General features: G+C 40.9%; 1 protein-coding gene across 1 annotated transcript; it reads left to right on the top strand.

The window, feature by feature from the left end:
- Positions 1-1,047: 1,047 nt before the first annotated feature.
- On the top strand, positions 1,048-21,646 carry SLC39A6 (solute carrier family 39 member 6). Its single transcript, XM_066560676.1, has 10 exons — positions 1,048-1,137; positions 2,471-3,263; positions 4,463-4,643; positions 4,924-5,093; positions 6,357-6,566; positions 8,168-8,237; positions 9,494-9,871; positions 15,574-15,654; positions 18,011-18,201; positions 18,307-21,646. The coding sequence occupies exons 2-10, from the start codon at positions 2,496-2,498 to the stop codon at positions 18,457-18,459; spliced, it is 2,202 nt and encodes a 733-aa protein (XP_066416773.1). The 5' UTR covers positions 1,048-1,137; positions 2,471-2,495; the 3' UTR covers positions 18,460-21,646.
- Positions 21,647-21,801: the final 155 nt, after the last annotated feature.

Raw genomic sequence — 21,801 nt, 5'->3', positions numbered from 1 at the left:
GGCTGAGAATGGTTTCGATGTTAAGTTTAAGTCACTGTCATAACATTCAGAAGCCATCAGTAAAGCCAGATACCAGGGCAGGATTCAGTGCTGCCTTCACACTCTAGCAAGCTGAAAAACCTTGCCAACTGATCACACCAGAGAGGCCAAATTCAGAGGCAGCGGGCATGGGTAAGCACAACTGCACCCACTTTACCCGCAATATTAATCGTGTGGTGATAGAGAGAAAAACTCTGGAAATGTTGGAGAAAGATTCGGGAAGTGTAAGAGAGCCTGTGCCTGGGACTCAGGGTGGTGAAAGGCTCACGACCAGTTACGTGGTACAGCAAAGGAACATTTGAAAAATACAGTATGTTTTTTCAGAAGCGAACAACATGTTTTTAGTAAGTTTCAAGCCTTTCTCCATGGTGATCTCAGTCCTTTCTGTCTCGGTCTCTTTGTCCACTCGTGCACGGAGTGATACTTCTGCCAGATCATTAATTATCATGACAGCTTTGACCAAACAGCGCTCACCGCAAAGGCCCTGTGGATGCCGTGGAAACCCGACATCCCTCGCCATTTACCGCACCCTTGGCTCACAACCGGCCACCCGATTCCGGCCCTGGCCTGCCCACACACGCACTCTTTTTAACACCGGGAGTCCTTGCACAAAACCCTTTCCAAGCCCCCAGGGAATGCTACCGCACCCAGCGCCATCATCCAAAACAGCGCTGCCAGCCCTGAATGACTCGTGTTTTCTGGGAGGAAAAGACCTCTCTGACTCTCATCCTTTCAACTCTTTGGGGATTATTCACACCTCTCGCGAAACCCTAAATCCAAACATCAGTGATTTCTGAAACAGGGAGGCTCTCGAGATCCAGCCTTCCTCCCGGGCCACCTCCTCCTTACTGCGGGCCCTGCCCCGGGCCCTGCCAGCGGACAGGAGCAGTGGGACGCCCTTGGCAGGCTCCGGGGGCGGCTCCGTCAAGGCCACCGCCGCTCAGGCCCCACGTGAGGCGGCCCCGCCCCGCTGGAGCCGCCGTACCCGGAAAAGGAAGGGAAAGGAGGGGACGCGAAGGGAAGGGGCGCGGCGCGGCGCGGCCGGCGCGGGCGGGCAGCGGCGGTGGTGCGGCTGAGCCCGGCCCGGCGGCGGCAGAGGTAACCTCGGGCTGCTTTTCCTCCTCCTCTTCACTCCTCCTGCTGCTGTGGCGGCATCTCGTGGGGCGGTGTGTGCCAGGCCCGGGCCCGGGCCCCGCCGCAGCCGCCGCGCTGAGGGCAGCCGGGGCTGGCTCCGCCGTTGCGGGGTGGCCGCGGGGGCCGCGGGCGCTGAGCGGCTCCTGCGGGTCACAGAGTCGCGGGGTGGGACAGGTTGGGAGGGACCGCGGTGGAACGTCTGGTCCAGCCGCGCCGCTCCGGGAGGGTCATCCCAGAGCACGTGGCACAGGATTGCGCCCAGACGGTTCTTGAACTCATGTGTTCCATTTCTCCCGTGAGGGAGACTCCTCACCCGCTCTGGACAGTCTGTTCCAGTGCTCGGTCACCCGCACAGTAAACTGCTTCCTCATATTGCGAGGCCGCTCCCTGTGCATCGGTTTCTGCGCGTTGCCTCTTGTCCCATTGCTGGGCACCACCGGGAAGAGCCGGGATCTATCATCCTTTTGGCATTCCTCCTTCAGTTACTTATGGGCAATGACGAGGTCTCCTCGTCTGTTTCCGGCGGCGGTAATGGGGTTTTCTAGGCTGACTAATATTTTGAAAACGGAGGTTCTCCTCATTGCCCTGGAAAAGGGCTGAGGCAGCGCTGCCCTGCTCGCAGTCTCCATAGCAGTTAATTCGTAGCCTTGCTGGAGTATTTGTGGAATGAAACACACAAACGCTCACACTTGTGAGCATCTGGTCCTCACCAATGGCCTGCCTGCCTGGTGAAAGGAGCCGTGCCACACTAATGTTAAAACAAAGGCAGAACGTGACAACATAAAAAGCCATATTTTTGTGGAGTGCTGGAAACACTTGCCCAGCTGGTTTGCCAAAACCTCCGGGAAATCCAGTGATGAAGGGTTGGGAATTTCGATTTTTAAGCAGGAATGTGTAATTTATATGACTTATTCATTGCTCAGACAGAAATTGCAGGGCTTCTTTTAAGCAGGAGAAAACCCTAACCTAGAACTTAGTTGGTGCACCCTTGAGGGCTCTCATGTTAGCAGTGATTCAGGCAGAGCTAAACAAAGGCAAGCTGGCACCTGGGGAGGTGTTCATGGCCAGTGACCTTACCTCACTGTGGTATTCAGCTTCTTCTGTGCCCGAGGCAACACATCTGGGAGAAGTGCTGAATGTGTAAGAAATTTAAATGTCTCTTGCTGCATTGGTACTTTGAGCAGGTTTGGTTTTGTTTGTTGTGGTGTTTTTTTTGTTTAACAAATTATGATTGTGTGTTACAGAGGATAACGTGATTGGTTTTGTGCAAGCTATTTAAATTTTCCTCTTTTTCCAGATTTTTGTGCTGAAAAGGAACTGCAATGGAGAGTACAGTATCAATTATTTTCCTTGTATCGTTTTCTATACTGCTGTGTGAAAGTTACCATCATGGAGTGGAGACGGCTACTGTTGTGCATACATCAGAGAAAGCTTTTTCAGAAAAGACAGTGGGTGTTAATACTGACTTGGCAGGACTGATACAGAAGTTGCACCTTCAAGAACTTTTTAATCGTTATGGAGAAAACAACTCTCTGTCAATTGATGGGTTTAGAAAACTGCTGCAGAACATAGGTATAGATAAAATGAAAAGGATTAAAATAAGCCACGATCACGACCATGACCACAGTCATGATCATGACCACAGTCACGACCATCATGACCATGACCACGACCATCACTCTCATCATAATCATGTTTCACTGAGTAAAGGCTCTGAGAAGACTGCTTGTCCAAGCCACGAGTCTGATGCTAGCAAAGACCACAGGAGCAGCCACGGGAAGGAGCCCCACAAGGGCGAGGGCGTGGAGCGGCAGCAGAACTTTGTGCGCAGCAAGAACGCGCTCCATGAGATCCCAGCGTCCGTCATCACTTCCGCAGGCGGCCACGCCGAGCTCCAGGACGTGCAGCCCGGGGAAGCCAAGCCAGTTGTTCGTGTGGGTGCGGCTGGCCCTGGTGCCCTTAATGTCACAGGGGGCCGCAATGGCACCTGGCCGGGTGCCACAAAGGCAAACGAGTCTCGTGCTTCTCCCAAGGAGTTGGAGAGAGGGAGCTACCTCTATTCTAAGCTGAAAAAACAGACCACTCAAGAGGTGAGGCCAGTTCTGTTGTATTCTCAGGAATCCAGATCCACCAGGAATGTTGTCATGGTTTATTTTTCAGGTGTTTATTGTTTACCTGGGTGCCAGGTTTTGTGGTGTAACAATACCTGTAGCTGAACACATGCAAACAACTTTCCTTGGAACTTAACATTTTGAGGGAATATGGTGTTATGTTCACAAGCGCAGAGGAAAATTAAGTATAAACATACACTTGGTTTAATGCATTTATTATTTATATATTTAACTTACTAAATATTAAATAAATTTATACTAATCCTGAAAAACATCTACAGTTTTAAACTTGCAGTTCTGCCTTAGATCAGGAATCTGTCTTGTTTTCCTATTAATGGAGTGAAAGTAAAAAAATAAGGTACTGTGATTCTTATCAAAGCTGTCTCACATTGTGATAGTGTAGAACTGTCCTCCTCTAACACCTTCCCTCTCCATCTAACAACTGTTTGTAAACATCTCTGAAAAAGATTGTGGCAAAGTGTCACATGTTACTTTAAAATAGTATAAAATTAGCACTGATAAAGAGCACAGTTGTGTTGTAGACATTTTTCTTAAACGGTCAGATCCTTTTCCATTAAAGGCTTTGAATAGCAAGTAGGATCTTAATGTTTGCAGCCATGCCAGGTAACCCTGAGTGGGAGTTGTGTGGCATGTGATGGTGGGTGCTGAATTCACAAGTTGTTGCTGTGTTCTGCACTGTGGAAGCAGAAGTTCTGCTGTTCTTTAAACCCACTGAGACCGTGTGTAGGTTGTACAGTGGGGAGCTATTTACTCGAGGGAGTGTATGTACAACATGCTCTGTACAAGACGTTCCACAGTAGTCACTGCTACAAAAGGTTATTTGACCTTATTAATGCTTCCTTATGTGGCCTTTAAAACTGACTGAAAAGTGTTAGGCTTTTGCTGTTTGTACATCAAAGCATCTGACCCATTTGTGCTGAGAATGAGTAATAATTACATGTCATCTATCCAGACTCCCAAACCAGCTTTCTGGGGCAGGGTTGGGGTGGAAGTACATTTTCTACTAAATGGATTTGTTACCAGTTTTTGAGTTGTGTTGATATAGCTGCTTTCATGTGGTGCCCATTGCATTTCAATTAACGTGGGAAGAGGAGTCCTTTTAAGATGTATCATGGTATTTTGCTTCTGGTTAATCTTTAATTTGTCTCTTTCCACAGTGCTCCAATGCATCCAAACTGATGCAGTCTCATGGAATAGGCACTCAAGTATTGTTGACTGCTACAGAATTTAGTTATCTCTGCCCAGCTCTTATTAACCAGATCGATGGCAAGTACTGCATAGTCCATGCTACTAGTGAAAAAGCTGAAACTCCTCCAAAAAGTTTTTCTCTGCAAATAGGTAGGCTGTTTTTTGGGGTTTTTTTTGTAACATCAAAGCTTAATGGAAAAATGTTTATGTTGGTTATAAAATCCAAGAAACCTATTTCATAGCTGTAAGAAGTGTCGTTTTCTTTTGGCACTTCACCAAGATTAGAGAGAAATCTTTGTGGAGTACCTTTTGTTAACATCTGATTAACTGAATGATCAGGTGTGTTTGATAACAGAAACATTAAGCAAACAAAGTCATGTAATCAGTTGTTACTTATTGTTGTTGCTTTTTTTAAAATTTTTTTTGCCAGCTTGGATTGGTGGCTTTATATCCATCTCCGTCATCAGCTTTCTTTCCTTGCTGGGTGTTATATTGGTACCACTGATGAATCGAGTATTTTTCAAATTTCTTCTGAGTTTCCTTGTGGCATTGGCTGTGGGGACCTTGAGTGGAGATGCCTTCTTACACCTCCTTCCACATGTAAGTATTAATTACTGTTTCATTCATTATCTCCAAGCAGAGAACTTGACAGCTATATGTATTAGTGCCCTATTAGCTCGTACCCATTTGATGAGTCATTTCTCAACCTTGTTATGCAGGTTGTTTGATAGGAAGGTTTTCCATTTGGAACATCTGTATTATTCATTTCACAGTCTTTAAAAGTTCAAGAGCTTCATGGCATTATCCCACTCTCTATTTCCTGTTCTTAGTCATATGGACTGCCACGTCCCTTTATTGTTCCTTGAATGCAAGAATTTTGCATAAATTTTCTTAGTGGTTTATTGTAGTGCTGCCCCTTTTTCCCGCCAGTTTAATAGACTTTAGAGGTAGTGGAAATTGCTCACTGAACACTTTAAATGTGAAATGAATAATCAACTATTTTTTGTTACATGCCACTTATGCTGATGGCTTACCCACTGTGATTTTTCTTTTTTTACCAGAATCCATAATTTCTGAAGTCCTGGGGAAAATACTACTTGATAGATTTTGGAATTTCTGTTATGTAATAGGGACAGTGAAATGGGAATATGATTGCTAAATTTCTACCTTTCTTGAGGTTCTTAAACAGACATTCTCCCCCTGCAAAAGTAGCTTGCTTCAGCTATCAAATAAAATGGATAAAAGTGACTGCAGATTCTGTGGTTTCCCAGTCCTACCTGTAATCCAGCAGGTGGTTCTTTTTCCTTTCAGTTAATTTTGCATTGGCTGTGTAAGGTTACGTAAATCAAAACCCGTGTGAATGAGATGTGCAAAAAGGTTTTTTATTTCTGATCATACCTGTATCCAGTAAGGTCAGGGAAAGTGTCAGACTTTTTTTAAAGAAAGAAATTACAGCCAACTTCCTTGTAGAAAAAATTGTTTTACATCTCTGAGTTTTCTTAGATGGGAAGCTAACTGATGTGCTGGCTGTGACCACTGCTTAAAATGTGGATTCCTTGATGGTGTCAGGAGTTTGTGTGGGAACAGGTGTACACCTTGGATTAAGCAGTGTCCATGCGGCTTCAGTGTGTGGGCCTGTGCCCACAATGCAACAGTCCTTGCAATGTTTCTTCCTATCAACAAATTTCCAGTCAACAGATTCCTTTGTAATTGTTTGAGTCTGTAAGCAGAGCATTTGCCCTGTGAAAATTGTCAAGTCTGGACTCCAGACATGAGGAAAATTATGTGAAGAATACTTTTTATGTTTCTTACATTACATTTCTTTTGAATATAATGACTTTCCCCTTTTTGTTCTCCCCTTAGTCTCATGGAAACCATCACCATCACCACGAAAAGCCTCTGCTTGACCAAAAAGGCTCTATGTACAAACATCTTGTTTTTCAAAGTGCAGAGGAGAATGCTTACCTGGATTCTACATGGAAAGGACTTACAGCACTTGGAGGCTTGTACTTCATGTTTCTAGTGGAGCATTTGATCACTTTAATAAAGCAATTTAAAGACAAGAAGAAAAAGGTAAGGAGACTATTATTCTGAAGCCCTACTGTATTACATGGTCATTTCTGAAAACACTTACTAAAAAACCTCCCATGAATATCATATATCTTTTGATTTAATAGCAATGGCTGACTGGGTTAGTATTAGAATGTCATTTTTATTAGGGACGCATACACTTCTAAACCTTTTATTAAGGGCTATTTCCATAGCCAGACAATATAGTACAGGGTTTGACATTGCAGTGAATTGTTTAATAAGAAAATGTCCAATTGCATCTTCAATTTTAACAGAGTGACTTAAGAACTCACTTCATTACTGACTTCTTTCTGACATCTTGAGACATTTATAACTATCTGAACTGGTTTTATTAATATTGTAATTCTAATCCTGGATGCAATAAGTTTGTACACTTATTATACTGCTGTTGAGGAGGGCACTTGCACAGACAGGTAAGGGTTGGCAGTAAATTCTTCCATAAATAAAAATCCAAGTATACTCTAGAAAGTGACTTTATGGAATAGCATTCCATGAGGAAACAGTCTGTCAAGCCCCTTGGTGCTTTCCCTTCTTTCCCCCAAAAATGCAGCTCTCAGATTGTTATGCTGGTTTTTATGTGTAAGGTAAATAACTGAATTTTGGCAGGTCATTAGTGTTGGTGACTTGCCAATTACTCGTAACAGTTCTTTAAAGACCTGTGTAGCCAGGAGTAAAGGATGATATCAAAATTGACTCAATAAGAAAAATTAAGCAGAAGTTAGCGATAGAATAGAATCATGGAGTGGTTTGGCTTGGAAGGTATCTTAAAGGTCATCTGGTTCCAACCAATCCTAAGCCTTGCTTGAGGAAAGTTAGTAAATACTAATTACTTAGTTTAAAAATAGCTAATTGCTAGGCTACCTCAAAGACTGATAATCTCTGTTTAGTTTTCTCATTAAATTGGTCATTAAGGCAGTAGTTGCAGGGAAGATGCCATGTAAGCTCTTTGATCATGGGAGGATGTGTTGGTGTGGTTTATACTGAAGCTAAACCAACTGTGGTTTCCCTATCTCTAGTTAAATTTGTTTGACAGGAAAGAACATGATGAGTTTCAAGCAAAGCAAGAATTTTGTCTCCTCCCAGCCACAAGGAATGGATTTCCTGTTAGACTAATTATGCCTTCCTAGATATTGAGTCACTGGTCATAAATTGTTGTGATACAGACTTTAGTTGGCAAGGAGGAGAGATTTTACTTGGTTTTCCTTCTGTACATTATAAGAAAAACATCATACTGACATTATGATAGAAAAGAATGTGTGGAATAAATTAGTCACCATTTGATGCATTTTACTTCTCAGATGAAAACCTTCTGCTTATTTCTTGTGAAAAATGTAGGGCATTTGTGTGTGTGGGTTGGTTTGTTTGTTTATGATCTTCTTTGTTTTGTTTTGTGTTTTGTCCCCTCCTATGGAGCGTGAGGAACCTTTGTCATCCTACTTTAATAGGTTTCTAATCTTTATATGGCCTCCATGTTGTCCTCTTTCTGTGCAGGCTGCATAAGTGTTGTGAGTATAATGTTGCTCATGTATATCCTGAAAAATAAGTAAAATTTTCATAACTGCAGTATTTTCTTTTGGAATAAGAAAAAAAATGAAGATGATGGAGAAAGTAAGAAGTTTTCAGCAAATGAAGAAAAGTTGGATACGGATGATCGTAAGTCTCATTAATAGCACACAGTTGTTGCTTCGTGGCAGCACTGTTTAAAAAACACCCGATTGATGGCAGCTCGTAGATCTGCTTCTTACAGGCAGGTTGGAACACTGCCTATTTGAATTATTTTCAAAGCAAAACCTGTCTGTCTGCTCATATATGGAGCACTAGGTCTATTTGCTGCTTTCCTTTGAAAAGGATCAGTGGGTTAGAAGTAGTGAATTTGCAGTTTTGGGACTTTTAAGCCTTTTATTTCTGCATTTAGCAGCAGCAGTTGAAGTCATTCTGTGAAAGCTGCAATACAGCTACACTTCCTACCCTTCTCTTTTGACTGCTAGATGTTATATGTGTGACTCATTATTTAGATTTCTGTGCTTTGTTTGATTATTTATTTATAAATGTAATATTACCAAATTGTAGACAATACTTGAAGTTCAACATTCAGAGTGCAAATGACCATGTTATCTGCAAGATCATGCTTTAAGCCAAAACACACCAGACAAGTTACTTGTTAGCTGTTGTTGATAAAAGAGATGTTCTGTTTTTCAGAGTAATTTTCTAACTAATGAAATACTTGTCTGTAATGCAGAAAAAATTATATTTATTAATTTAATTGCAGAGGAAGAATTTTCAAGTTTCAGCAATTAGTTAAAAGAACCAACTTTGGTGTGTCAGCAATGTTTATATGAGGGTATTTCATTGTCTATATTGATAACTTTGTTTTTTAGTGTTTATTTTCTAGGTGTTAAACTCAAGTACCTGTATTTGTTTTGAAATACAGGGCTTTCCAAAATTATCTATAACATAATCTTCTTCTGCATCCTTTTTCTTTAGCCCTGAGATTACTAAATGGCACATGCTTCTCAAATTCTTGATTTTTCTGAAGTAATTGAACTAACAGTCTTCATGCTGTGAGACTGGGACTTGGAGCCTTTTGCTGTTGTTTAAATTGCAGTGAGTCTTAGAGGAAAAGATTTTTTGCCTTTTAGGAAGCATTTGTGTCCATAATGTAAGAGCTGCTTCAGTAGTAGGGGACAGAAACTAAAAGTTTTCTTTATTTTCACCTATTGGGAATTATCTCTAAAATCTGAATAAGTTGTAGAGACGTTTCCAAAAAATCTTCTGGTTCAAGAAATTGGATTATCAGTCTCAACTTCTAAACTTCTTTATTGCTTTACATAGCCAAACTGTTTATTGTATCTTTGCTTCTTAGGTGATTTAAAAAATGTGTAACATTGTACTCTGGGTTTTTGTAACAGGGCCTGAGGGCTATCTAGGGACAGACTCTCAAGATCCATCAAACTTCATTTCTCAGCAGCCAACGGTACAAGAGGAAGAAGAAGTGATGATAGCTCATTCTCATCAAGAGGAGGTTGACAACGAATATGTGTCCAGGGGCTGCAGAAACAAATGCCATTCTCACTTGCACGATACTCTGGGACAGACAGATCATCTGAGTCACCACCACCATGACTACCATCACATTCTGCACCACCACCATCACCAGAACCACCATCCCCACAGTCACAGTCAGCGCTACTCGCGCGAGGAGCTGAAGGACGCGGGCATAGCAACTCTGGCCTGGATGGTGATCATGGGAGATGGGCTGCACAATTTTAGTGATGGACTGGCAATTGGTAAGTGCTAACTCGGATGCTGAGAAGGCAGTGAAGTCTTCTAGCTGTCTCTTACCTCTGTTAGGGATGTAGCTAATTAACAGAGGATCTTTAAAGTCTAAACTTTTTTCTCAGAGCATCATCTTAATAAGTAAGAAAAATCTCTAGCTTAACAAACTGGAGGTAAGTGATATATGAAACAGTAATTATGTGTTTGCAGCTGTGTTTCTTTAGAAAATCCATAAACTGCTCTTCATTTCCTGCTTTTGGAGAGTTAAAGCTAACATGTTTCAAAACTAAAGCTAGGCTTATAAAAATATTTAAGATTGAGTTTGTGCCTGCAAGTGCTCAGCAATTTTTTAAAATTTTAGTTGTTTTTAGGACAAGCTTGTATTTTTCAACATAGTAATTGTGTTTTTTTCACTTCCATCAGGCCACTGGTACCATTGCCTGATTTATTTATTTTTCTTTTTCATCTTCTCTTGTGTTGCAGCAGGGTCAGGTTCTATACTTGGCATGTCTGCCTGCCTGCCTGTACTGGGCCCTGGTTACACATCAGGATTCCTCCAGAGCACTGATGGACAGGGAGATGAGGTCCTGGTTTCAATCTGCTTTAGCCTGAAAATTTTATTTTCTGAAACAGTGGTCATACTATACTCAAAACCTTGTTCCTAAAGTTGAGCATAATAGTCCAGTTTTTAAAAAATTGAAGAGGTATAAACAGTTATTTTACTTGTAAAAAACCATTTTGTTTCTGCTGAGTTCATGCCCCTATTTTCCCCTTAATGCGTGTAGTTGCTCAGTCTTTCTTGATAATGCTTCAGTGAAAATACTTCTTTATCACAAAAACAGTAGATTGAGTATTTTGTTTTGGACTTCTGTCTGGGAGGTCAGGTTTGGGAACCCTCATGTTTTTCTTAGAAGGAGAACTAGATTACAGGTATATTGAATTTAAAAGGTTAAAGTAAGTCACAGAAAGTGAAGTCAAATCAATAATCTTCAGTACTTAGGCTAATCTTTCCTTATCTTGACTATTGTATTTAGGACTAATCTTTACAGGTATTGGATTCATTTCCAGGCTGTTTAGCATACTGGAGGCAGTTCAGCAGTATCAGTCTTTCTGTACATTTTATTGTAGGAAAAAATTTGTTCTTGTTTGAAGAGGAAACCCAATAATAACTATTTTCTCACAGCAATATTTGCAGTTGTTCAGATTCAGTCAATTCAAAGTGTAATGTGAAAAGAGACTTTCTGATTTAATCTCATTTTTGATGAAAGTTGAAGCATGAAATGTAAATTTTTGAGCGGATCAGTACTGAAAAATGTGGTAGAAGGAAGATTTGCATACAAATGACACAGAATCAATTACCTCTTGGCATTAGGGAGATTTGGGAAGGAGCTATGACTTTATAGTTATGAAGGGAAAAGTATGAGAAAGGTTAATAAAGGCTTATTGAACAAGTGAGAGCAATAGCTTTCAGAAGTCCTGCTGTGTAGCTTGTTCAGGCTAATGGAAATATGGGTTTCTTTCAATTCTGTTTGTGCTTAAAAGTATTATGGGAAACCATCAATTTGATGGTGTTGTGAAAATGCCAGTGCTACTTGTGTAGTAGTTAATCTGTATTTTAAAGAAGAAGTGAACGCTTCTGTAAAGACAACTTTAGCCAGCATAACCCTTCATTTAAGTTCATTCACTTCATGTGATTTGTTATTCATAAGTTCCATTCGTTATTTTTTCCTCAAATCTGTTGTGCTAATCATGTAGGAACAAGATTTAAAAGTGCTTATTTTTTTATTAAGGCGTGGAACTGTTGCATCTGACTCATTTATGGAAAAGGATCATCTGTGATTTGAACTTTTATGTGTAATTACAACTAAATAAGTAAAATGCAGAACACTATTTTTATACTAGTCTTGCATAGATATTTTTTTCCTCCAGCTTTTGAGAGAAGTCATGTCTTAAAAGTATATTTTAAGATAAATCAGCATCTTGAGAGGGGATAATGCCAGATATATTAATTTCATCTTGATTTGTTAACATTTCAGGACTTCTTTTTAGCAGTGAATAAATAAAAAGAGATATTCTTGATATTTAAGCTTATACTTTAATTACTTCTTACTTTTTTCTCTTTGAACTTCATAAGAATTAAGTTTGCTATGGTCTTGTCTAAAGCTCTAGTGCTTGGTGTGTCACTTCTGCCCTTACTTTCTCCCTGCTTTCCCCTAAATTTGCTGTTGGTGCCATCTGTTCTATCCAGGTCAGTAGTGAAGATACTGAAGAAAATAGGTTGCAGGTTGCAGTTTCTGTCCTGGAGGGCTCTCTTTCTTACCAGCCTTCAGGCCCTGTTGGCCCAGCAGTCCAGTCAGTGTGCAAGCCCGTATTTCCTCTTTGCCCAGGAAAGACTGCTGTAGGAGATAGTGTCAGAAATCCTGCTAAAGTTCTGTTGTATTCACCATCTGTATGATCAATTATTTCCTCAAGCTGGATGCAGCTTTTGGAGAGGGATTTTAAGAGGATATTCCACATGATCTTTTCAGGAACTGAGATGACATTGACCACTCCCGAGTCTTTTCTTAAAGATGGCAATAATGTTATCCTTTTCCCAGAGTTCCAGTGGGGCCTTCTATAGCCATGGTTTTCCACACATGATTGACAGCAGCTTTTTAGTCACACTAGTAACTCTGTCAGTACCCTCAGGTGAGTCTCATCCTGGGATGCACCTGAGCATTTCCAGGTTTTTCTGCATTTCTCTGAACTGTTGCTTCTGTGGTTTGATGTCTCTTTCTTTCTGGAATGGAGCTGGGATCTGGCTTTGTTGAAAAAGACTGAGGTGAAGGCTGTGCTGGTGCTTTGCCTCTTGTAATGTCTACTGCTTATTTCCCTTCCTCATCTATCAACAGATGGGAATTTTTCATGAACTCTGTTTCTCAGCTAACATTCTTGTAGAACTGTTTCTTGTTGTCCTTGGAGTCTTGTTTAGTTTTAGATTAAGCTGGGCTTTGGTCTCCCTCCCTTTAGTTCCACTGCTTTTAGCTTCTTTGCTAAGTTCCCAGTCTTTGTTTCTAATTCTTGTGTGCTTCCTTTTTGAATCTTAATTTACTAGGACACACTGCTTAGCTGGGCACATCTTCTGCAAGTGTTCCTGCACAAACAGGCTTGTTTGTTTGTGTATCTCTGTGCTCTACAAACTGGCCACCTCTTCTGGCCACATTATCTCTTTTGACTCATTCCCTACACTGCAATTCCTTAAATAAGTCAGAATCTGCTTCATTAAAGCCTAGAGTCTTAATTTTGCTTCTTCCTCTTCCAGCCTCCTCCTGTGTCCTGAACTCAGTTACCTTGTGCTCACAAGATGTCTTTTTTTTTTTTTTGGCTGTATTTGCCATCAGTTTTTCCTTGTTTTTGAGCAGCAGGTCAATTTACAATGCTAATCCTGGCTGGCTTCTGTGTCATCTATAGTCGGAAACCATTACCAATACACTTAAGGAACATCCTGGTTTGTGTGCCCAGTGCTGTGACCTCCACAGCTGAAGACTCTTTGTGTGAATGGTGGTGTCATATGTTCATAGGTAGGCTTATCTACCACCTTTCCTTGGTTAGATGATTTGTAACCTTATTCCTAGTGTTACTCTGATTGACCAAGAGACTGAACAGACACATGGAACCGCAATTCACATATACTTTTATACTGGAACTCTCTGTGGTCAAGGAACCCTTTTATGGAGGTAGCCAAAAAAACCCAAAGTGAATTGCATTCTGTCCCTCTAGGCAGTTGGTATCTGCAGTAATCCGTGGCTCTCTGGGCTTTGTATGAGTCCGACCCGGCTAGCTCAGGCCCTGGCCCACAGGGACTTGCATAGACAGAAAGAAAGAGACAAGAAGCGCTCTTCTCCACGTGGGGACGAGTATCCTGTTTATTGGCTTGGGCCAGGACACTGCTGGTGGTGGCCACCACCCAGGTAGAAAAGAGGGCGTGCTACCCTTGCAGTGGGGCTTTATCCCCCAGGGGAAAGGGGGCAGGGAAAGAGGACCGTGGCCAATGGGATTCCATTGGGGAGGGGCGAGGGGAGGGGTACCCATGGGACAGACCACCAGGTGTGTATAGAAATGGGGGGTCCATAGGGGAGAGACCATGTAATGAGAGAGGAGGATAACAATCTCTGTGACGTAACATACCCAGTTCAAACTCCCATCACCCAGTGCAAAACAACTACTAAACAAACTATTTAGTGCAATACAACAGGTATCTATCCCTGACAGGCTAGACAAGCTTTGGTGGTGTCTCCACAGCATCATTCAGGCAGGCTCTGGGCAACCCATGGACTTCCCTTGGTGACAGGTCAGGTCTTTTTTCTGCATGGGAGAGAATCTCCTATCACCAAAAAAAAAAAAAAATTTGCTTTCATTTTTTACTTCTAATTTGATGTACTGAAATGTTGGGCAAGGCAGGACTCACCCTCTCGCTGCTGCCAGGGTCATGACCACGTTCTTCAGATCAATAAGCTGCAGTGGGGACAGAAGATTCTTCCTGTTGCCAGACTTCACTGTTTTCAAATGTTACTCATCTCAGAGTTCATGTTTCCTGTTCCAGTGCTACTTTGGTCTTGCCTCCCTCTGTAGTCTGATGGGCTTGGCCTTTTGCCTCTGTAGAACCTCTTCTGAAGACTCTCTCCATCCTGTTTGTTATCACAAAGGTGCCTGCTCACCACATCCTGCATCCTCTTGCCTGGATGCCACAGCACACATCCCAGACATAATGGTGCTGCTGCTGTCATGACTTCAGGGAGGAGCATCAGTCATTTCTTGCACTTGAAGACCTGGATAACTGTGTGTCCCTCAAGAGTTAGGTCAGCATGTAAGTGAAAAGAAGGGATTGTCTCCAGTGGAGTAATTTCCATTGTAGTGCTTCCTCTGGGAGCAGTTCTCCTGGGTCCCTTGTGTGCCAGCCGCTGTGACATGGCTTTGTGCCTCTTTGACTGCTTGTTGGCAGCATGTTGTTTGCTGGCAGGCTCCTGGTAGCAGCTGAAGAGGAGGCTGGATGTGGCTCTGCACCCTTGGTGAGGCTCTCCATGCAGCTGGGGACCTGACATGCTGTGTGAGCTGTGCTGCAGCTCTGCAGTGTGCTGCGTCCTCCTGAGCTACTGCCAAATGAGAAAAATGGCAAGCAACAGGAGGAGCAGGGAAGACCAGAAAGATGAGGATTGTTGGAGTAGTTTAGGGGTTTTTGTGGTTTTGGGGCTTTTTTTCTCCACTTAAAAGCAACCTGCTGTGGTATTTACCTTGAAGCATGCTGCTTAGAAGTTGGTCTGTCACTGTGATTTTGTAGCCTCTTATTGTTGTCTTGACTTTCCTAAGGTGTCTGACTCTCAGGTGCAGTTGAGCTGCTTTGTTCCCTTTGTATCTTAAAAAAAAAGTAATTTTCGGATGGTATTTCCATTTATTGCATTTTTTTTGGGAAGGATTGTGGTGTTGGAATGTATTTGGCTTAGTTCAGAAATAAGGTAGTGAAACGTGGTTTACTTTAACAGCAAGATTCTGAAGAAGAGTTTTGTGACTTTAAGATCATAAACAACTGTTCAGTTAAAGTTTAAATGCTTCCACGAATTAAAATTTGAGTGAAATATATGTCCTAATATGACACAAGCATGTGCAACAGTGCTTCTGCACTTGATGTCTGAATATGTCTGAATATTTGCTTTTTTTTTTTCCTGTCTCTTCATAGGAGCAGCCTTTACTGAAGGGTTATCTAGTGGTTTAAGCACTTCTGTGGCTGTATTTTGCCATGAATTACCTCATGAACTAGGTAAGACCCCAGCATTTCCATATGCTGCATGTGTATGTATTTATAGGTGCATGTGGGAGAACAGAAATTTTACCAGACAACTTTTTCTGTATCAGGTTCTCTATTCAAGGATACTCTGATTTACTTAAAGACTGTTTAATCATTTCTAAATTGAATTAGTAGTTTAAAAATCTAAATGTTTCAGCTACTCTGGTTAAAACTGTCTCTTGCAATTGCAGCGTTTTCTGTCTACTTTAGTTGTAGTTTTTATTCTCCTTGTATATAACATAAGTTGTGAATTGCAGGAGAATGCATGACAGAATTTTCTCACATCTCTCCTTAATTTTATTCTCCTGCTTGTGCTGCTAGAAAGAAGGTCACGATTAGTCAAAGTACTTTCCGCATAACATTTGCTGCTTTTTCATTAAGTCTTGCAAAGAACTGTTGTAGCTCTAAATTAAACTTGAAACTACTTGGAAATCTTTCTGGAAACAGTTTGTCTTTCAAGCTCAAGTGATTTAAATTCGTGTGCAGTCCCATGAGAGATTATTGTCGTGTCTTACAATATGAGTTGAGTATTTGGCCCTTTTGAAGGGCAGCTGGTGAGAACAGGATGGATGTGCTTAATTGAACTTGAGACAAAGCTGATCTTTCCAGTTGTCAAATCATTTTGGATGTGCAACTGGTGTTTATTTCTCAGCTGTCACGGTCACAGTCACACTTGGTGTATAGAATGAAGAAAGAGGAGTTTGCTTTCACTTTTTTGAAGGTTTTATTCCCCAGAGGGGAGAACATTCAGTTTCATTTAATGGAGCTTGTAAACCAGTATGTGTAAACTTTAAACTCTCTCTATATAAACAGTTTGATATATTTATACAATAATGTTACACAGAAATATGTTATTATGGAGAAAATATACCTGATTTTATGGGTTGGAAGGAATTGAGTCTTGTTCATACTAATCATGGAACTTGTATTAATTCCACATACTAAATGTTGTTAGTTCATATATAAGAAGTAAATTCATCCTTATGAACATGATAATTTTAGATTCAACTGTTCTGTTGGTTTTAGAAATAACAAAAATCCTTTAAAATTTACATCATACTTCTTTAATCAGAACAGAAGACTGATAGGAAATACCTTCTTTACCAGAGAACATGGCATAGGAAAATTGAAACAAATGGGACTAGTTGAGGTTAGCTGGGAAAAAAAATTGAATAGTTGTTAATGCTAAGCAATATACCAGTTCATCTTGCAATAGCTTATAGGAAAAGCTGTTGTAACAAATTACTCAAATCAGCTTTGAAAATTGCTTTTGTTTACTTTAACTGGAGATAACTTATTATTTGAAAATAAAATGGATTCTTTATAAGCTTATATTACTCTGGTTTAGAAAAAATATTTTCTGAATTACAGAAAATCTGTTTCTGGCTGGTGGTCTATGATTCTGTCAAGTAAAAATAAGATGTTAAGGATTATTTACAGAAATTAATAAAGAAATTACTTTAAATTTATAAAACAGATTAAGAGTACAAAGCAGTTACAGGATGATAAATTGAATATGCAATTGAGTGGGAATATTTTACTGTAGGAACATTCAGGCATGTCAGGTACTGCAGCATTTTACAGTGGTGGTTTAAATTCAAACTGCTTGAGGATATGAAGCTATTAGAGATCATCCAAAGGAGGGGTACAAAGATGGAGAAGGGGCTTGAGGGGAACCCATTTGAGGAGCAGCTGAGGTCACTTGGTCTGTTCAGCCTGGAGGAGACTGAGGGGAGACCTCATTGCACTCTACAGCTTTCTCATGAGGGGAAGACAAGGGGCAGGCACTGATCTCTCCTGTGACAGGATCCAAGGGAATGGCTTGAAGTTGTGTCAGGAAAGGTATAGGTTGGACATTAGGAAAAGGTTTTTCACCCAGAGGGTGAAAACCCTTGCCCCAGAGGGTGTTTGGGCACTGGAACAGGCTTCCCAGGGAAGTGAAGTGGTCACAGCACCAAGGCTGAGTGTTCAAGGAGTGTTTGGACAATGCTCCTGGGCACATGGTGTGATCTTGGGGTGTCCTGTGCAGGACCAGGAGTTAGACTTGATGATCCTTGTGGGTCCTTTCCAAGTCAGGATGTTCTGTGATTCACCAAAAAGCTGCTTCTTTCAAAAATGCAAGGACTTTAAAATTTTAAACGTACAGTATTTGCTGCTGTGTTGTTCATGAGCACCTTTGAAAATTCTGTCCCTCAGTGATTTCTGATTTTATGAAGGAAAAAAAAATAAGGCAAACAACAGCATAAAAGTAGCTTAGTAAATAAGACAACACTGCAGTACCTACCCAAGAATGAAAACTTTGTCTTGGCTTTTTTTTCCCCTGTTATAGGAGATTTTGCTGTCCTTCTAAAAGCTGGTATGACTGTCAAGCAAGCTGTGCTTTATAACGCTCTGTCAGCTATGCTGGCCTATCTTGGGATGGCGACTGGGATCCTCATTGGTCATTATGCAGACAACGTTTCAATGTGGATATTTGCACTTACTGCTGGCTTGTTCATGTATGTGGCTCTTGTGGATATGGTAAGTGCCTAGACCTACTTGAATTTTGTGTAACACAGCTTAAGAATTAATGATTTGAAGCAGCTGCTTCTTTTGAAGGTATTTAACACCTCCTTGTTTGTTTAGGTACCTGAAATGCTCCACAATGATGCCAGTGACCATGGATGTAGCCGGTGGGGATACTTCCTGTTACAGAATGCTGGGATTCTCCTGGGATTTGGGATAATGCTGCTTATCTCAGTATTTGAACATAAGATTGTATTCAGCATAAACTTGTAATCCTGGTTGCCAGGAAGACACCTTGGTGTTAAATTATAAGCGGTAAGGGTTTTTTTTCTATGAATTTCCTTATTGGAAAGGTACATTTGATAAAGACTAGATATTTTTGTTGGTGTGCTTTGTTGTTGTGTACTTCCCTCCCTTCTTGCCTGATAGAAAGGAATACTGTAAAGTTTGGGGTTTGTTTGGATTTCGTTTGTTTGTTTGTTTTTAATTATATTTTTTTTACTTGGGATTTAGCATTGCTTATGGTACTTGAAAAGTGGTACTTAGTAAAACATGGCCAAATCTATATTATTTGTATTGTCTGTATTGTTTGGGGGGGAGTAGGTTGTTTTTTTACTGAATTTATTTACTGTATGTAATTATACGTGATGTTTTTTACTTCAATGGTTTTTCTGGTTTAAAGAAGTAAAACAACAGTGGTTTTTATTTTAGCACAATTAAAATCAGTGGATACCAAGCACAGTGAGCAAAGTAAAACAAGAACAAGACCTGTAATGGTTAGCATATGTTTATTGGTAAAAGCTCATCTCTTCTGCATCCACCTGGGTTATACAGAAAGGCAGATAAGTCCATTCCATCCTTTGTGGTGGTGCTGGTTCTCTCAGTAGCTTTGGATTCCTGTGTCTTATTCCAGTTCGTTTCTACTCCAAACAAGTTGATGTAAAACCATGTTCTAAGTGTTTACATCAAATGTTTAACTTGTTTGATCCATTCTGATATGAGTTGCTCTTTGCTGGTTTGTCAAATCAGCAACAAAAGTCCAGCTCTTAAATTGCCAAAACTTTAAGAATTCCATCAAAAAGACTTAAATAGCAGTGCTGTATCCCACTTAGGCTGCCTGAAGTGACAAAGGTGTATTAAAGCCTGTTTGATTTCAAGGAGGAGGAGTGCTACAGGCTGAGATAAACAGTAATTTCCTACAAAAGCTTCCTGAAGTAAAGTGTTGATTTACTTTGGGAAAATGAGCTGAGTGGGAGAGCTGCCTACCTCTAGTTCAGTGTGATTGCACACAAACCTGTGCTATGTTTTTTTGCAAGAACTAAAGCTGAGAAATCCAAAATAAGAAAATTTCTTTGGTAGCATATCTAGAGAAGCAAGGTGTTAAAGATAATAAGTGTATGCTTAAGTATGTAGTTTAGGCCTACAGTCTTAATATGTTTAACCACCCTGAATGTCACTGAAGGAAGAAGGTTGAAAAAACCAATAGCAAAATAAATCTGCATTTGCAGGGAAGGTGAACATGTCAAAGTTCTTTAATGATGAATAAATAACAGAATTATGCTATCTTACCTAGTTAGCTTTAAAAACCCCAGAAATAATACAGTTAGAACCTATTTCTGATCCACTGCCTCAAATCATCAGCTGAATAAAAAGCTTGAATAACAAGATAAATGTTTGATAATACCATGTAAAACAGTTTGTTGGTCTGTCATACAGTGGAAGCCAGGAACCATTCTATCACCTCAGAAATAGATGTTTTCAGTTAATTTGAGAGATTTGAGGGGTTTTTAGAAGTTGGGAAATGGGTGCCACATGAGTTTTTGCACCCAGTGGACTTTGCTTCTCTTCCTTCAGCCTTTCCTCAGGTTAGCAAGATTGATATTTACTTTTCTGCTCACAGTGATGAAATCCTGTGCTGTGCCTCCTTTGAAGCCAGGGGTTGAGAAAGGTGTACTTCCCTCAGCTCTCCTAATGCACCCCTGTGTCCTAGCGGGCTGTTTAGGCTTGGGCATGGTGTTCATCTGTGGTGTGGCAAAACTCCATAAATACTGTGCACTTCAGCCTGTGGGGCTTCCACCTTCTGCACTGCAATCCTGGCTGCTACAGAAATCTGGCATCTCTGTAGTCCTGGGGGATTTCAGACTTGGATGAGCTCAGTTTGCTTTGAATTTTTCACTGCTGGTTTCTGTTAGCCTACAGCCATAATAGCTGTCAGTTCAGCTGGATTTCTCTTGTCTGGATATGACACAGGACGTGGACAGGTAGCCTGCTGTTGTTCAGGAGATTTTAAGATTAATGACTAAATGATAAATCTACAAAGTTCAGTGTTTCCAGTGAGTTCTTGGCTGGCTTTTGATGTACTTGACTGACATTAAAATATCCACATATCAAAACCCATTGCTAATTTAGGAATAAAAAAGAATGAATTGCCTTTAGAGCAGAAATGTCTCTATCCTGTACACAAACACTCCACCCATTCAGTGCTCTTTGATCATTGATGGAGAAACATCCATGACAGGCAGCTGTCCGAACTGATAACTGAGAAGGCTACAGACTAAAACTTGCTGTAGTTTCATATCAGCAGGATGACAAAATGTTGGTTGTTCTGTTTGTTTTGAGCTGCTTTGTTTGTTTTGTTATTTATCTTTGTTGGCCTTATAAAGTAGAATCTGCATCTGTTGCAATGTACTTGTGTTGGAAATACTCAATGCTTGGCAAACTGGTGGGGCAGTGCCTCTAAGCAGCCCTTTATTTTTATGTGTATATTTTTCTGCAGCAGTTTTTAACGTGCCTGGCTACTCTGGAAAATAAATGCAAGTGTCTGCTTTGTGCATCCATCTGTAGCTTAATAATGGTACAGACCTTAATTTTTATGCTGTTACAGCTGCCTTTAGTGCCTGTGTTAGGTGCAGGTAAACAGAATAGGCAAAAATGCTGGAATCAATTTTGGTTTGGTTTATTTCTGTAACATATTCTTCTAATGGTTTTGGCCTGTATTTGTACAGAAGAGGTGTCATGTTTGGGCAGCAGGAGTCAGAGCAAAGGTGTGGAGGTTCTCAAGTTCTCCCCTGCCTGGCCTGTGGGGATCAGGTGCTGGCTGGTACGATTTTCTCTCATTCTTTGTCCCTAAATGTGATGCCATGGGTGTTGTGGGAATGCAACTCCTTTATCTTTATATAAAACACAGCCCAGGCTGTGAAGTCAAAAGCTGAAATAGAATTCACTGAGGCTCTTCTGCTGCCTGAACTGAGACACACGTGCAGTTAAAATCTCTGTGGAAAAACTGCGTCATTCCATTTTCCACAAGCAGAAAACAGTTGTTTTAATGGAATGTGCGTTGTTTTTCTTTGTTCGGTTGTTTTTTTAAATTTAAAGTACGTTTTTGGTGTGTGTGTATATATGGTCTCTGTAGCTGTTACTGTATTGCTGTGTGCTAGATTAAATAAACCACTGAACCAAACCGCAGGCGTCTGAGCGTTTTTCTCAGTGATGCAGATAAGGCGAAAGATGTTAACAGCCTCGAGAAAAAAAATCCGGTAGCAAAACTCAAGGTTTGGCAAACTGGTGGGGCAGTGCCTCTAAGCAGCCCTTTGCTTTTATGTGTATATTTTTCGG

Source organism: Molothrus aeneus, chromosome 1, assembly GCF_037042795.1.
Source record: "Molothrus aeneus isolate 106 chromosome 1, BPBGC_Maene_1.0, whole genome shotgun sequence".
NCBI classification, from domain to species: Eukaryota; Metazoa; Chordata; class Aves; order Passeriformes; family Icteridae; genus Molothrus; species Molothrus aeneus.
This window is presented reverse-complemented; position numbering and strand designations above follow the sequence as displayed.

Bases quoted from the DNA above. Each gene is read 5' to 3' on its own strand.
- SLC39A6 (XM_066560676.1), top strand. From the start codon at position 2,496: ATGGAGAGTACAGTATCAATTATTTTCCTTGTATCGTTTTCTATACTG. The intron at 4,644-4,923 runs GTAGGCTGTTTT...TTTTTTTGCCAG, and splicing joins AAGTTTTTCTCTGCAAATAG to CTTGGATTGGTGGCTTTATA. The intron at 8,238-9,493 runs GTAAGTCTCATT...TTTTTGTAACAG, and splicing joins AAAGTTGGATACGGATGATC to GGCCTGAGGGCTATCTAGGG.